An 18320-nucleotide genomic window follows, 5' to 3' on the forward strand; every position below is an offset into this window, starting at 1 on the left:
CCAGGCGCTAGGCCCAGTTGAGCAGCAACCGTGTTTAGTAAGAACTCCGTCAGTCCCCGAATGGCGATAAGACTCGTGTATACCGTGCCCTGGAACGAGCACGCCAACGCCCCGCGTCATATATTGATCTGTTTGAATGCAATAATTCATTAAAGTCGCGCTTCCTAAGCCCGGGTTTGGGTTCCCCAAATTACTAAAGTCTCAATCATTCACATACATTCATGCAAACTTGTGATAAACTGGAGCTGCCCGAAAACTAGGAAGGGATACACAGCTTTCACTATACACTGGGCTGGTACCGTTCTAAGACCTGGTCGACCCCAAGACATCGACTTCATTACAATCATAACCAAGTTCTTGTCCATGCGGTACCGTGAGTCCGTGATTCCGACTGATTCGGATGAACCTCGATCAGACCGGAATGGAATCGATGCTTAGGGCCCTTTCAACCGTCACTATGGTTTTGACAAGGGTTCCAACCAGGGCTACCGATTTAAAGTAGAGTGTAGTGCTTTCGAAAGCTGTTTTGTTTTGTACAAGCGTACTGTTGCTTGATTGCTCTTTACTGGAAAAGTGTAAGAGAATGTGCTGCACTTTCTCGCGGGTGAGATTACACAAAAGAGCATTGGGAAGTGAGAGCAATGATTGGTAGAGTGAATCAGATCAAGCAAGCTGTGAGTGCTGTGTGAAAAAAATGCACTACTCTTTGAATTCTCCTCAGAGTTGACCAACCCTGGTTAGGGGCATAATGGACACCCTAAGCAAATGAGTACATTAACGTTAGGCCTGTATAACAATGAAAACCTTAACATATTATCAGTTGGCTTACAACTTTACCCAAGCAACACACATGTTATATATTAGGTACGACAGCGCAAGATTTGGTTGTATAGAAGTTTATTTTACGTAATTCTAACATTGTGTTGGAATAACGTCAAATAAACTTCTATACAACCAAAACTTGCGCTGTCGTAACTAATATATAACATGTGTGTTGCTTGGGTAGTATGATTCCTACGTATTTCAATCATTTACAGCAGATAGAATGTCTTTATTGTGAAGAAATAATGAATTGTAAATCGTGTGTTTTTTTTGGGCTAGCAGAGAAGGTACGGGGCGAATTGGACACCCATCGGGGCATAATGGACACCCCTGCATATTTTATGCTAATTCTTTGAATACATTGATCAGTTAAGTAATTTGTCCACGGAGATCGATACCACAGATAAAATACTCCATCTTAGACGAGTTTACAAAAGATCAAAGTTAATTAAAAAAACTTTAGGCTAAAATAATCCAATTGATTTTTTCCAACACTCTTAAACGCCTAACAGTATGCAATGCGCGTACATCCATTCGTAATTACCAGTGTTCATTTCGCCCCAAATCGACTATAATATTGAAAATTCTATTTTGAGTAAATTCTAATCACAAATAAAATACTTAATCCATCCATTGCTAAATCGACGTATACATGCAGATAATTGATACACTTGTTTTTCTGGTGGACACACTCAAACACTCGTAATACCTTATTTGCTGCTGCGTTGAAATTATAAGAATTTCACCATATGGAAAACATATTTCAATTTCATTGATATTTAGGTTATTTTGGAGGCATATAAATGGTACTTTTGAAAAATAGAACGATGACTTGTTCCTTTATACTTATGTTTTAAAAGATTAGCATAAAAGTCAACAGTTGCGGCAAAAATAGGGGTGTCCATTGCTCCCCAGGTTTCCATTATGCCCCGATCTCCCCTATTTATTTGTTCCCATCCTCAAAATGATGAATTACGAATAAAATTTCCAAGGGGGGCCCCTCTTGACTTAAGAGAAAATCGAAATTTGTATCAGCCTTATTCAGAAAAGCAACAATTATATCAAAGCCATAATCGAATTTGGAAACTTATTGATGGCTGATAATCCGAAGTTTTTTTTTTTTTTTTTTTTATCTGTATTAACGAGATTTTTAGCCCTGGGCTAGTTCATCTCGGGACCCACGCTTTACTTCCCTTCCGAAGGAAGAACTCACATTTTGTGAGTTTGTCGGGAGTGGGATTCGATCCCAGGTCCTCGGCGTGATATAATCCGAAGTTATGTATTTTGTTAAACGTATAAACAGAGCTGAAAATATCAAACCTCTCAGTTGACTGCTTGACCACCTTCACTAGCACTGGATGCCGATCATTATCAAGATATTTCGGCAATTTTTTTTTCTGCACACTTAGGCCTTAATTTGATTATCATTGATTATAAGATTTATTTAAAACTAGCTGTCCCGGCAAACTTTGTCTTGCCAAGACGTGGTGGTTTGACAACTGTTTAGGTCATCGCTGCACCGCACTCTAGATTGGTTTCATTTCGATCGTGTTGATTTCCTTCCCAGCTCATGAAAATCAGTACTTTATCAATTTTCTCACTTTTCTAGTAGATTTTTGTAACTTTTATAACATATAGATAAACACAGCCACCATGAATACGAATCAAACCACGCAAGAGTCATCTTGATCGTTTCAGCCGTTCGTGAGTTTTGTTGCCTCAAAAAAATTTCAAACTCATTTTTATATATATAGATTTGACAAAAAAAGTGCAAGCTAGTGAAATTTTTCATAATAAAACTCATTTATATTTCAACCGTGTTACAGATCGCGAGGGCTCAACCAGTTGCATCAAAATTGTGCGTAGTAATTTCAACCGTAAAAGGGGATTGATGCTATAAAATTAAAATTTCCCCATACAACGTTGATTCATCCTACTGTATAATTACGTCTCAGGAATCTTAAATGGTGAGATTTGACAAGATCGCTTTAATTTATATTAAGATTTTGTTCTTTTTTGCATATTTATCGCTTGCATTGATTTTGTTCACCTTCGTAATTTCAGCGATGCATTCAATCCTGATTCTGCAACACTACTGGTAATCTTAGGTGTGGTCAGAGGCTATTTTCTTGCTGCCCGTTTATCTGGTTATCCAACATTTTTGATGATTTGATGTTTCATATGCATGGGTTTGGTTCACTTTTTTAACGGCAGCTATATTATCGCGCAATTAAAAATTAGAAATTAGCAATAAATTTGATCAAAATCGCCTTGTATGGGCGAAGCAATAAAAAATCAGGTTTTTGTTGAATCACTGGGAATTCTATGAATATTTTTCAGTAGTTTTTCGTGCAGATGATAAAAAGAAGGAACAGCACTCTGTTAACAAAGACTTGGGAAATTTTCATCAAAGTTTTTATGAGATATGGGCTATTGCTAGTTTTTGCCGTTTCAGTGCGCTTTAATATTTTAGTCCTTTTTTAACTGGCCACTTCCGGCGGGACACCTGGAACCGGCTCCGGAACAGAACCGGTCAGATATGTTATTTGTGGATTGATTGGTAATTATCGGTGACAAATATCGGAAGCAATTTGTTAAGCATTACGCGTTTCGACCTACTCTTATTCGGTCATCGTCAGACGCATTCAGTTGGATTCACCCCTTCACCTTCGTCAGTTTAAAGCGGTTCAGATATGGTCTGAAACTATTTTCCCGCTTACCGTTCACCTGGTTATCGATAAAGCCACTATTTGGTGTATCACATGCATAGGTTTGGTTCAGTTTTTTAATTGGTCACTTCTGACGGGATACCTGGAACCGTTTCCGGAACATAACCGGTTCAAATATGGTATGAAACTATTTTCCTGCTAACCATTCATCTGATTATCGAAAAAGCTGCTCTTTGATGTGTCGCATGTATGGGCTTTTTTCACTTTTTTAATTGGCCACTTCCGGCGGGACACCTGAAACCGGTTTCGGAACACAACCGGTTCAGATACAGTATGAAACTATTTTCCTGCTTACCGTTCATCTGGTTACCGAAAAAGCCGCTCTTTGATGCGTCGCATGCATGGGTTTGGTTCAATTTTTTTATTGGCCACTTCCGGCAGGACACCCGGAACCGGTTCCGGAACACTACCGGTTCAAATATGGTCTGAAACTACTTTCCTGCTTACCATTCAACTGGTTATCGAAAAAGCCGCTCTTTGATGGGCCGCATGCATGGGTTATGTTCACTTTTATATTTGGCCACTTTCAGCAGGACACCCGGAACCGGTTCCGGAACACTACCGGTTCAGATATAGTCTGAGACAATTTTCCTACTTCCCTTTCATCAGATAATCGAAAATGCCGTGGTTTGATGGGTCGCATGCATGGGTTTGTTGCATTTTCATATCTAGCTCCTTCCTGGGGTACCGATCCGGAACACCTAAATGGCCATAACTTCGGAACGGCTGGACCGATCCGAACCATTTTCAATAGGAAACAATGGGACCAGATTCCGCGTCGAATGAACCGTCGGTCGATAAAATCGGTTGATGTTTACTATCTAAAAGTTAGGTGACCTTTTTTGTACACACACACACACACACATACGCACACACATACATACACACACACACACATACACACACACAGACATCATCTCAACTCGTCGAGCTGAGTCGATTGGTATATAACACTTGACCCCTCCGGAGGCTCTATCCAATTTTCGTTTTTGGAGTGAACATATAGCCTTTCGGTACACCTTGGTGTACGAGAAAGGCAAAAAATAATTAGTTTAAATCAGGTTATCTGTCAGTAACAGAAACATGCAGAATACTTATTTGTTTAAACCTCATGCATTGGTGAAAATCAAGCTATCAAGTAAGCCATATAACTTACGCAAAACATTAATACTGCTAACCTCAAGCTCTGATTGAAGTCGAGTTATTTGAAAGTATCACAACGTCAAAAAAGCATTTATATAACAAGGTAGCACATGTCAATTTGGTATAAACATATGAATATGCAGCAGCTGACAGATAAACAAAACAAATGAATTGCTAAATTATTTGCAGCTGCTCCTTTAACTTGAGAAATAAAATGTCTAGTGATAAAGTCGGTAAGCTTTAAATATCTCTAAATAATATGTATAGAGATGATGTGCACCAATTCCCCCAGTAGTGGTACTTTGCGTTTACATGCGGTTTAAGATTTATTGCAAAACTGCTGATAAAACGCCTCAATATTGCATGCGCCATTGAACTGAACTATATATGCAATACAAAACCAGAATAAACAAGGAATTTTGCGATCATTTTTTGATTCCCAATACAGAAACAACATGGCAGTTCCTCGCCTACAGTGCCGTTTAGAAGTTTTCGGAACATCTTTCAAATATACCATATGCCCCATTTTTAAATTTCTACAACTGTGTAAGTAAAAGTGTTCGTAAAACTCGAAGCTTAGTAACAGGCTCTGTGCCTTTTGAAGCACAACAGTAAAATAAGACGAAAAGGAAATGCAGTGGAAATAAATCTGTCAAATTTAGTATCAAATGTGGTTGAACATTTAAGTCGGCACTGTCACTGGGAAAATATGTGACATCCAAAACTGGAAATACTTTTTGCAACTTGATTAGTTGAAACAACGTTCAATCTACGCTCTTTAACCACAGTCGAACGAAGTATTTTGGAAAATATTGTAATAACTGTTATATAACATGTAATGCACATATTTTCAACATACTCCACCGATAAGCTGTATAACTGTCTTGCGGTAGTAATTTTCGTGCAAACAAAACTTATTCATGGATAGAACCTTAATGAACCTTGACGACGTTTGTGAGTCAAACTGTTGAAGATTTGTTGTTGTTTGATCCAAATTTACCACCTCAGTTAACTTTTAACTAAAATGTATCTAATTAGAGATATGGGCGAATTTTATGTGCAAAGTATTGTAAGTGGCAGTAGTAAGTACAGGTGTTTGTGTTGTTGTCTTACAAACAGATAAAATTTGAGCTGAAATTTAGTTCCCAAAGCTGGGTCATTGCTGTGAACCTCAACATAACCTCTCTCTAATTCAAGCCCGTGAAGTGAAGCGTCTTATATTGACGATTTTATCTCGTAATTTTTCATATAGTTATATATTCAGATTCTGCTTTGGACAAGGATGTCAAGGAAACTGCACTATCAAGATTTATGAAGAATTGGTTCGTGCTGTCAACAAATTTACCACAAAGCAATCATTCTTAATACAGATTCCACCATCTTGATGAAGAATGAATTCTGTCAACTGTTAAACCTGAGGTGCAATGCTCATATTCTACGAAATCTGAGAAGTAGGTTATTGATGAAAATGGCATGCAATCAACATATTCTAAACACAATTATAACCATCGAAGAACTGAAGAACTTTCCATCAATTTGTTATTACATAACATAATTAAAGCCGAATTATAACATAAGATGTTGACACAGCCACTTATAATACACAAATACGACATTCTTTATTTTTTTAATTTGTCAAGATGTTTTCTGTGTTACTTGGGCAACTACTGTGCGATGACGAAGAAGCTGAAGCCGAAGCTGCAAGTGCGGGATAACATCGTGGATTTCCTAAAACGCACATCTCGCTTTCTGAAGAACTACGTCCCCGACACTCACGCCCTTCAGGTCCAGACTCGTATGGACAAACTGGACGAGAAATGGGACGAATTTGAAGACTTCCAGGTAAGGGCAGGGTTGAAATCAAAGTTGCCATCCACTCTTTCTTCTTCCGCACCCCCCTCCGCAAATGCACCTGTGGGGGCGTGTGCCGGCATAACATTGCCAAAAATAAATTTGCCAGAATTCAATGGGGAATTCGATAAGTGGTTGCCATTTTCCGACACGTTTAAGTCGCTAATCCATGATAACCCGGATTTAAGCGGTATCCAACGTTTCCACTACTTGCGAGCGTCTCTAAAGGGTGAGGCGCTGAAAGTTGTAGATTCCTTTCCACTATGTGAAGCGAACTACGCGGTGGCTTGGTCTGCACTAATCAAACGCTATTCGAACGTATATCTGCAGAAGAAACGACATGTGAATGCTCTTCTGCAGTTTCCGAAGTTAAAGAAGATGACTGCTAGTGGGATCCATGACGTCATCGATTGTTTTGATCGGCACACGAAAATCTTGGATCAATTGGGTGAAGTGACATCGGGCTGGGGGGCGATGCTGACACAACTATTGGTATCCAAGCTAGATGATTCGACACAACGTGGGGCCTAACAAACCGCTGGACGAAACATACAAATTTTGAAAATTTTGTATGAACAAAAGTCTACGATGGGGGAGGGGGGTCTGAGATGACCGAAAAAAAAGTCTACGTAGTTTATGGACAGCGCCTGGAGGAGTTTTTGAGGAAGTCCATTGAAAGTTTTGTAGAGGAATCCTTTAAAAATAAAATGTGGATGATTCTATAGATGGGCTAATGAAGAAAGCTCGGGATTAATTTCTGAAGAAATGCATTTTTTTAAGTACTCCAAGCAAGATTTTCATAAAAAAAACTCGAAAAATTTCTGCAGGAAGGGCAATGATCACCAGAGATGTCAGATATACAGATTTGACCTTACAGATAAAATACAAAGTACAGAAAAACTACATATTTTCAAAAAAGTGATACAGATTTTTTTTTTCCAGAAAGCTAAACAGTTTGAAACAAAAATTTGCTCATTAAATGTTGAATGAAAACGTTAATAAGCCGCTGCTCAGGTTTGCCCTCCCACAAAACATTAAGCAGACAATTTTACCAGGACATCATTTTCCGGCAAGCATTTTTCAGCAATTTCTCCAGGAAATCCTGTAGGATTTCATCCAAAAATGCCTCCAGAGATTCCTCCAGGAATTACTCCAAAAAATCCATCAGGTATCCAAGCATCCTTTCGGGAATTCCACCAGAGATTTTTCCGGGAATTGTGTCAGGGTTTCCCCAGTATTTTTTCCAGAGATTCCTCCAGGAATTTTAGTAGGAAAGCCTCCGGCTTTTTTTCAAGTCATTTCCTCGGAAATTTCTCCAGGAATTCCTTCTGGAACTGAATTAGAGATTCCTCCAGGAATTCTTTCAGGGGTTGCGCTAGGTATTTCTTCAGGGAAATTTAAGAAATCCTCCAGATATTCCTTCACAAGTTCCTCCAGGGATTTCTCTAGGGAATCCTCCAGAAATCCTTGCAGGAATTTCTTCAGGAGTTCCTTCCAGGGATTCTTCCAGTGATTCCTCCAGGAATTCCTGCAGATTCCACCAGGAGTTGTTCCAGGGATTTGTCCAGATAGTTCTCCAGGCATTTCGTCAGGAACTTTGCCAGGAATTCCTCCCAGAGTTCCAAGATTTCTTCCTGGGATTTTTCCAGGATTTTCTTCAGGATATCCTTCAGAAATCCTTCCAATAATTTTTCCAGGTATTCCTACAGGAATTCCTCCAGAAATTCATCCATAAATTTTTCCTCCATATATTCCTTCAAGAATTCCTCCAGAGATTCCTCTAGCGATGTCTCCAAAGATGCCTCTAGATATTCCTCTAGAAGTTCTTCCAGGAAATCCTTCAGGCATTCCTTCAGGAAATTCGCCGGAAATTCTTCCGGCAATTGTGTCAGGGACTTTTCTAGGGATTCCTTCTGGGATTCTCCCCGGAATTTCTACAGCAATTTATCAAAGAATTTCTCCAAGAGTTGCTTCAGTTATTCTTCCAAAGATTCCTCCAGAAATTTCTGCAGTAATTCCTGCAGCGATTTCTCCTTTTTTTTTATCTAAGCATTCCTCCAGAGATTTCTGCAGGAATTCCTCAAGGGATTTCTTTAAAAATACCTCCTGGAACTCCTCCCAGAATTCCTCTGGGGATTCCTCCTGGGATTTGTCAGGAATAAAATCAGAGATTTCTCCAAGAATTCTGTCAGGGATTGCCTCAGGAATTTATCCACAGTTATCCCTAGGAATTGCTTCAGGAAAAATTAGGAAATGTTTCAGATGTTGCTTCAGGAATTCCTCCAGGAATTTCTTCAGGCGTTCTTCGAGGGGTTCCACTAGGGATTGTTCCAAGGATTTGTTTAGATATTTCTCAAGGGATTCCTCTCATCTCCAGAGATTTTTCCAGGAATCCCTTCAGGGAATGTTCCGGAAACTCCTCTAGTGATTCTTTCAGAAATACCTCTCGGGATCCCTTCAAAAATTTAATCAGGTATTCGTTCAGGAATTTCCAAAATCACCCAAGAATTTCTCCTGGGATGTCTCCAGCAATACCTTTCTTGAATTAAATTTAATTAATTCAAGGATTTCTTGGGAAATTTCTCCTGCGATTTGTATTGGAATTTTTTAAGATAATTTATGAAAAATGCATACAAGAGCCAGGAAAACCTCAAAGAAGTCATCCATGAACTCTTTCACATTTTTCTCCTGGAAATGCTTTAGAAGTTCATCCACGGATTTGTTCAAGAATTCATCCACGACTTCCATTGAGAATATTCTCTGCAGTTCCTGCAAAAGACCCAAGTAACAATGAATGCTGAACAGTGAGAATATTAGCTGAACAATAGCTGATTAATGATGTCAATGGCTGAATACAATGACAGCTGAATAGTGGTCTGAAGTATGGCTTGTTCAACCTCTTTAATCAGCAATAAATAGATGGCTGAACATCAAGTTGAATAGAATATTATTCATCTGGATAACCAGCTCTAAATCATACATAAACATGCAGAACTAATCATCTGTTGTTCAACCTTTAATCAAATAATTTTTGACAGCTGACCCAAGCATGGTTTTCGTGAAGTCTACATCGCTTATGCAGCCTCAATACAGACTTAGTTCCTAGGATTCCTTCCAGTATTTAACCATGGATATCCTACTGAAAATTGTGTTGGGATTTCTTCAGAAATTTCTTCAAGAAGTTGATTAAAGGATGCTCGTTTTAAATTCCATCCGAATCTATTAATAGTGGCTTTTCCTCTGAATTCATGAAAAAGCAGCCATAAAGCAGCATGTGTTGAACAATGCTTCATCCACTTTAAATCATGCCAAATTCGGGCACTTATTCACAAACCAATGAAGTGGAGCAATTAGTGCTTCATCGTCTTTTAGCGACCATTACCGAAAATTCAGTTCATTCATAGCAATATCTTTAAAAAACAAGTTACATGACAATTATCACTGCCCGGCTCGGCCTCGGCGCGATGATTCAATCACACGCGCTTACCTGGCCTGACTGCATGCCTCCTGTGTGTCGTCTCGTCCAAATTGCTCAACATCAGTGAACCACTCTCACACGTTGTTTCTGCCCGCGGTCCCCCCGAAAAAAAGAGACAAGAAAACGAGAGCAAATCCGCATTCGTCACCTTCTCGATTGGTGATTGCGGGAAAAAAAAGGTTGACCTCGCCTGGAAATTTAGAGTTTTCGTCTTTGAAAATGTCACCCCTCGCGGTTCGGCTGGGCTTGTTTTTGCTGCAAATTAGCATAAATTAAGCGAAAAAATGTTGCATTTTTTCGCGAAATAGCCTTCAAACGGCGGGCGCGCACAAGATCCGTTAACTTTTCCTTTTGGGTCGGACGACACATGATCCTTTTTTGGGGGAGACAAAGAAGGCAGGCGCAGGCACGCGGCGCGCGATCGATGATGGATGCCAATTTATGCAGATGTGTGTGCGGCACATAACCCCGGGTGTTGAGGCGTTGGAATTCGATTTCTGTGGTTGGTTCAACGGGGTGACACGCAGGGTTCACGCACTTCCACCCCGCAGCATCCCACGCGATCGCGCGGGACGCAATCGCCCCGATTGGGCAGAGGTATGTGTGTCGCAGGTCGGTATCGGAGGAAGACGATCGTCGCCGTCGTCGGGGAAGAAAAATCTTACACAATCGGATCGGTCTCGGCAGATCAGGCCTTGTGTGATTATGATGAAGGGTCTGGTGGCAGCGTGGTCCACGAAAGGGGGCGATGGGGAGCATGTGTCGCTTTCTCACAGCAAGAAGCCGGTCCCTGCTGCATGATCGTCGCGTCGTCGTCGTGCATGTGTGAGAGTCACGCGAAGATCGTCCGTCGTCGGGGTGCAACATCATCTCAGTAGCATGTGTGAGCGCGCGGCGCGCGCGCGCGGAAGATGTGTGAGAGCGAGAGAGATCGTTTGGGTGGTGGTGGCGCGGCGATCTCTCGCGAAGGCTGCTGCTGCGCGCGCGAAGGTTGATGAGATTTTTGTGGTGTTTTTCGGGAAAAAGAAAAGAAATGTTGCAGCAACAACGCAACGGATGCGGCTATCGCGTGGTGAGAGCAGTGAAAGAGCGGGAGAGTGTGTGCGTGTGTGTATTTTCCGAATTCGGGTCTCCTCTTCGGGCGTGTACTCGCGTTGCTCTCGCGTCTCGTCGTCGTGCTCGTCGTTTTTTCGGGCGTGTTTGTCGATATAAAAATTATTTAACATAATATCTTGGTATTACAATTTATCATCATCTCGTTGTTTAAAGAAGCAATTTTTTGTTGGTCCTATATAAGGGGTTACAATATTGAGATAGGAGTACAATTCATTAACGATCGTTGAAGTATAACGAACTCTCCTTCGCAGAGTGATCATCATCAGAGCAGCCCACAGTAGGAGTGCCTTGAGTGCCGTGACTTGTGTTCTTAAAGAACTTTATCGTTTCGAACGCAGTGTTTTGTGTGATACAGTGTTATCTCGAAGCAAGAACAGCCAGATCATGAAAGTGTTTATCGCCGTATTTGCCCTGCTAGTGGCCAGTGCTTTGGCCGCCCCAGCTCCGGCTGACGAATCCTCCAGCTCCAGTGGCCTGGGAATGGCCCTCCGGTACTTCGGAAGCTGTCTGGAATCCGACGAAATGGGAACCTGCTTCGCTGTGAAAGGAATTACCGCTCTGAACCGTGCTGCCCGTGCCAACAACATCGAAATCGTGCCCGGTGTTACTTTCTCAAGGTGAATTTTGAACTCTACGCCGTCATTTTTTTGCTCCGTTGTGCCCCGACAAGGGATCAAAGATCGCAAGATTGAAGAACAATTATGCCAAACGAACAGTAGAAAAAAAAAAACGCCTCGTGAAACGGAAACAGTGTAATAAGTTATGCAATTGAGTTGTGGTTTTTCCCAGGCTTCACTAAACACAATCGAGCAAAGTGATTTAACTTTTTGCCCTTCCGAGGAAGGACGGGAAAATTGTGGTTGTGAAGCTCGCATGAACTCTCTCCAGTCTCCATGGTTCGTATCGTTCGACCGGAATCTGCACCGAAGGGGGTTCGACGATTGTTTTGTGAACGACGCGCCCTCACTAGGAATGCGGGCGCTTCGAGTGACAGTGGCTCGCTGCTCCGTTATCAGATGCAGACCAGCGCAGCGGCGACGACGACAACACCGACGAACGAATTCGGAATTTCAATTTCGAATCGAACCGAAATCGGTCAGTTGTTGATGGAGATTTCATCGCCGGCAAGTGTGACGACGAACCCGTGTGTGAGAGCGCGGCGGCGGCGACGGTGGCGAACTACTTTCGCTGCGTCATGATGAGCTTTCTGAATCCGATGAGTGGGTTTTCGAGTGGATATCGGTGGCCAATTTGCGCTCTTAATTGTTTTTTGTTCGATAGCTTTACGCGCTAAATGGTGTGGATTCTAGATTGCGTCTAACTGGATCCGCAGTTGGTCAGTGGGACGCACGGTGAAATTTGTTTTGTTTTCTTGAGGAAAAAGTGTGGCAATTACATCATCCGAACGCGTGATGGAATGTCACTGGGGCTGGGCTCTGAATGATATCGCCAGAATGAACTCGTTGAACACCTGTTTTGAATCTTACAAACAGAAGTAACGACACAGCCCTGAATGAATCCACGAGCAAAATTGAAGTTGGTATTTGCTCACTGACCTACCTCAAATTTACCACTCTGGCTTTAGATGTCATAAAATGAGTGCATGAGTGTGAGATACAGGTTCTCTGAAGTTATGAGACCAACTGTGCAAAAGCTCATTGAATTCTTTGAAAATTTCATAACAAAGCTTTAACAATTTCAATAAGCTATGGCAGCCGTGGTTCTACCATGAGTGTCAAATGAGTTCGATCTAATGTTATTTCTTAAAGAAACTTCAAATACTGCCAAATCTTTGAGTAGTTCAGCAACTACTCTAACGAGCTACGAATGAGTTCCCTTCCATGTGGTAAATTATCTAATCTCCTTGTCACAGCATTGTTTTCGATAGGTTTTTGGATCTCCTGCTGATGCCATGTAATGAGTGCAATGTGAGACACAGGTACTCAGAAATGTTAAAAGTTTCACCACCATGTCTTGCATTTTACAAATCTCTCCAAAGCGACATTTTTGATTTCCACACAAACTTCACCATAGAATACTCTTAGCATGAACCAGAAAGCAACGCCATCGTCGGGTAAATGAATACTGTTCCATCGATGAGTGCCAAATGAGTTGCTTCCAATGTTATTGTTAATCGAAGCTTAATCTACTGCCAATTTTATGAGTGGCTTAGTAACTATTACATTGATCATTCGGATGAGTTCCATTCCATGTGATCAATTATCTAATCTACTAGTCACTGCTCTGTTTTGGATCTCATGTAATGAGTGCCATATGAGATACAGGTGCTCAGAAATGATGCAGCTTCCCCATCATAGCCTAAACAGTTCCATTTTTTACGCAATTAACGAATGTCTCCAAGTTGCCTGGAAGTGATAGTTCGATTTCCTTCAAGATGTCATAAAATTAAACTCGAATGAGCTGCTACATCGTGATTCAATTCGATGAGTTGCTTCCAAAGTTATCCAACTTTATGGATGGTACAACACTACAACGAACGCCGAATGAGTTCTCTTCCAATGTTATCCATTATCAAACATGCTAATCACAGCTACGTTCTTGACTCTTTTGTCTCTCCTGCTGATAGCATGTAATGAGAGCAATATGAGATGCAGGTGCTCAGAAACGGTGAAAATTCCAACATCAAAGCTTTAACAATTCACCATGTTATGCTTTTAACGAATGTCTCCCAGCTGATTGAAAGTGACACTTCAATTTTTCACAAGATGTTATTAAAATGAAGACAGATGAGATACCGAAAACAATGTCTTCAATTGACTTTTAAATGCTTCATAAACTATATCTAGCACTTACTAGATAGCACCACCGTCGTCAAGTACAATTCTATGAGTGCCAAATGAGTTCCTTCCAATATTATCCAGTATCAAAGCTGCCAGCGGTATGGGTGGCCCTGCGAAAGAGTTCTCTTTCATGTGATTCGTCATCAAATCTCCATGTCGCAGCTTCGTTCTTGATACTTTTAGCTCTTCTGGCGAAAGAAGCTGATAAGCTTTCTTTTATCTGCGTTGAGATACCTCTATTTGAATGCAAGGAATGCCAAATGATTTCCGTAATAACTGCCAAATGCCATGTGAATTGATGGCACACATTTCCCAAATACAAGAGAACGTGCCTCTGGAACCGTCCTACTGAAGCACATCTGTACTGAGAACCATAGGAAGCGGCCCATATTGTGGAATTGATACAGTCAGCCGGTTCTCATACCACTTAGGGTGATCATCGATCAACTCACTCTATCGCTTAATGAGTTATTTTGTATGACGATCTCGAGCATAAGAAATGCGATTTGATTTGTGACCAATTCGTGCAAGGTTCGTCATTGAGACTTGTGTGTTAATATATCAACACTGGTCGCCTAGCATTACCTTCCATTGAAAATGACGCCATCTGTTAGTCAGATTGACAAAACCAACAAACTAAATCTTGATTTTTAGGTACTGTCCAGGACAGTCCAAATGTTTTTCAATTTATCTTTTTCAAGGATTGATGGGCTTTATTTTGTTACTTGTGCTTATGTCTTGGAGCATTTCTATCACGTCTCATTGCGATCTACATCTATCCTTGTTATCAGATGGTGTCACTGACAAACAGAGGGCGCTGCTAAAACTATAAATGATTTCTAATGACCTAGCTCCCAGCAAAACTCCTCGGCATCAACATTCACCAATCAAATGCCTCTTTCTGCGCGCAAGAGTCGATCCATGCCCCCGATCTGTGCAGAATCGAATGATCTAGGTCATGTTACCTTCCTGGCAGCGATCGAACCTCCCAAAATCCCACAAAACTCCAACACAACAACCTGACCAACATCTGGCTCATGGCAACCCTGCCTGCCGTGAGCCACGGCCAGTTTGGCCGAGCCTAACCGTTTCCCACGTCAGAGCTCCGGATCCCGGGGAACATCCCCAACGGAACCCGCAACCTGTTTGCCAACTCTCTGTTTCTCTACATCTGCATCTCCACGTATCCGTCTTTCCTATCGTCGCCACTGCGCGCGCGCACGCTCCAATGCACCTGTCAATAATTGGCAGCGTCTCTCCGCTCCACGCAACCCTCCCAACGTTGCACTTTCCCGTGCCTTTCGGCAGCAGCCACTTTATCAACCCTAGCCAAAAAACGCGAGTGAGAGCGCCGCGCTGCCAGAAAAAGCGAGCATCTCCGTCCGTAACCCGTATTGTATGGCTTAAAAGCTGTCGCAATTATCCAATCATCGGGCGGCGCTTCAGCCGCCCGCCCGTCCGTCCAACCGCTCGTCCCCGCCCCAAATCCATATAATCAATTAACACTTTTTCACTGGTCCGAAATCGACCAAAACAAAACAAACGCGCCAAAGTGCGGCGAGCGGAGCGGATGGAAAGCGCACTGCGTCCATGAACGCGCGAACCACTTTTTCCTCGGATGGGTGCGTTCCCGATTTCACTCGGACTGATCACCACCGTCGTTGGATGCTGCTGCTCTGATATCGCAAGCGATATCGGTCCAAGCAGCTTCTCTTTTTCTGAAATTTTGGGAACACCTCAGCTTCCGAGTTTCGAACGAACTGACCCACTTCGGCGTTTGGTTCCCTTTCCCGACGGTTGGGGGGTGCCGTTGAGCGTTTTAATTGCGCTGTTGCCCGATGGAAATAAACTAGAACAAAGCAGAGTTAATTGGGGGAACCGGTGCTGCATTTTTTGGTATGATTTATGGTGTTTCTCCCGCGGGCTGAAATTACAAACCGAGCACCGTTCACACGCGTAAATAATGGGGAGTTTAAAGCTATGCGGTGGATGGATCCGCGGTTAAAGGGGAAGGATAGCGTTTGACAAAGGTCGGGGTTCAAATCCTGTTTCGAGAGCGAAGTTTTTTATAACATTTGGCATCATTGTTCGGATTTTAATCACCGTTTGATTTCCATTACGCAAACTCACAAACTCTTTCCACCCTGCAGAGACCCAGCTGCTCCTGTTGAACGCATGGGCAAGTCCATCTCTGAAAACGAAATCATCAGCACCCTGCCCGCCACCGCCGAAGACAAGAGCGACGCCCTGTTCGATATGGCCGTCGACTCCGCCAAGCGTCTGTTCACTGCCCGCTCCATCCAGTTCAAGCTGCCCGAAGAAGCCCAGGAATCCATTGCCCGTTCTATCGAAGAAGGTAGACTGCTGAAGAAAGGTCCGTATCGCCGAACTAACCAAACCTTGCTAACCCGATCTACCGACATTTTTGGTCGCACGAATATGCACCGCACGCTTCGTGCACCGCTCACTCGCAACACACACACTCAACTCTTTCTGGGGGCATCTCTTTCTCTTCTGTTTGCACGCACACTCTCATTACAGGTAAGAAGCTGAAGAAGGTTCTGGGCCCACTTGTCCTGGCTGTCGGAGGAAAGCTGTTCGCCCTGCTGCCCCTGCTCCTCGGAGGAGTTGCTCTGTTGGCATTCAAGGCTCTGCTCGTCTCCAAGGTTGCCCTGGTCCTGGCTGTCGTCCTCGCCGTCAAGAAATTCCTCGGAGGAGCCGTTGAAGGTGCCGGTACTCTGGGTCTGCTGTCCAAGGCCGTTGGAGGTGCTGCTGCTGCTGGTGCTGGTGCTCTGGGAGCTGGTGCCCTGGCTGCTGGTGCTGGTGGAGCTACCGGTGGATGGTCGTCCGGAGCCGGTGCTCAGGGCTGGTCTCAAGGAAGCGCTCAGTATCCTTATGCCCGTAGCTACGATACCGCTCAGGACCTCGCCTACAGCGCCCAGGCCCCTAAGGCGTAAACCACCCCTCCCGCACCCTTACACCCCGAAACGAAACCATATTAGGTTAGGAATCTTCCTCCTGCAAAACTCTACGCACCAACTATGGCTCCTTCAACTACTACTCTAGTCTTCGTGTCGACCCCCACACTGTCCTGGGGAATTATCTTGGGCCCCCCTACACAACCCACCCCTTATCGCTTCAACCTCAACCTGTCCACCTGGCACCGAAACGTGCACCCCTCAATCTAGTCTCTAACCAACAATTTCACATGGAAGTCAGAAAGCGAGACAACGCATCGTTGACGAGTCTACCAGCACATACCCGTCCCAAAAGCCGGCAAACCGAGCTTTCCTCTACCATCTACGCTCCGATCAACACGCACCGCACCTGCCACAATTATACGACACGCCAGATCGTGACGAAAACCGATCCATCCGCCGCCGTCTAATCTTTCACCAAAACACACCTCTTCCTATCTCTTCAACCGCCACCCCCTCACCAAAACAAACAATAACAAAAAAACCCTCCCGCGAAGAGTGTAGAAAAGAGAGTACTTCTCTCCGATCCGTTCCGAGATCGAGATCGAGTATCATCACCATGATCGCCGAACTGCGCGCATCGATTTGCTGATGATAGCCGATGGGACACCCTTGCATTGTAGGCTGCAACGATTCGAAACGATTTGCGCCGGATCGAACCAAGAAACCCGCACCTGCACCCGCCCGCCCGCCAATTTGTACATACACAAATACAAACGAAATCATCTTTAGGGGAAACGAAAGTTTAGCACATGAGAGAATTTGCGCACCAAGCGAGCGAGCGAGCGAGTGCGCACCCAAGCGAGCCGTCGAACCGATCCGTCAAACGACTTTCCGTTCTACTCAACTATACGCGCCACTTAGCGCCAACTTAGCGTTTACAACAACTAACTGCCGCAACGCCAGCGGTTTTCCTCCTTCCTTCCCAATTCTCCTTGAAAAAACAAATCTTAAGTAGTGTTTATTAGTGTTTAGTAATTTATTGCCCCCCCCTTAAATCCAGTGAACAAGACGACGAAGTGAAACAACAAAAAATCCCAACATCGATCACACACGTGTAATTAATTTATTTTTATTTATGAAACTGTAATGTAACGCGTCCCCCACATCGTGAAACAGTTCAACAGTAGATCACTTTAGATCACAACGTGCGCGCGTGCGCTTGTTAGGCAAGAATCTTCCCCCGTTGACCGTGAGAAAAAAAAAGTTCAAATTTCAAACCTTTACCCCCTTTGCTTTTAGTAGTTCAGTGTGTACAATAGTGACAAAAATGTCTTCCCCTCACCCCCGGGTCAATCCCGTCCTCAAAACTGATACGCTGCAATAGTCAATAAGAGGCAGAAATGCTTTCCAAACGAACCCGCCACCCCAAACAAACAACTTTACGCTAAGGTATTAATTG

The 18320-nt window shown here is 43.1% G+C and overlaps 1 protein-coding gene across 1 annotated transcript; it reads left to right on the forward strand.

The window, feature by feature from the left end:
• Positions 1-11314: 11314 nt before the first annotated feature.
• Positions 11315-18003, forward strand: LOC109411175 (uncharacterized). The gene is made up of 3 exons (XM_019684650.4): positions 11315-11756; positions 16091-16314; positions 16482-18003. Exons 1-3 carry the CDS (start codon positions 11524-11526, stop codon positions 16895-16897), a joined length of 873 nt encoding a protein of 290 aa, XP_019540195.2. The 5' UTR covers positions 11315-11523; the 3' UTR covers positions 16898-18003.
• Positions 18004-18320: the final 317 nt, after the last annotated feature.

This window comes from Aedes albopictus, chromosome 1, assembly GCF_035046485.1.
Source record: "Aedes albopictus strain Foshan chromosome 1, AalbF5, whole genome shotgun sequence".
Lineage (NCBI taxonomy): Eukaryota > Metazoa > Arthropoda > Insecta > Diptera > Culicidae > Aedes > Aedes albopictus.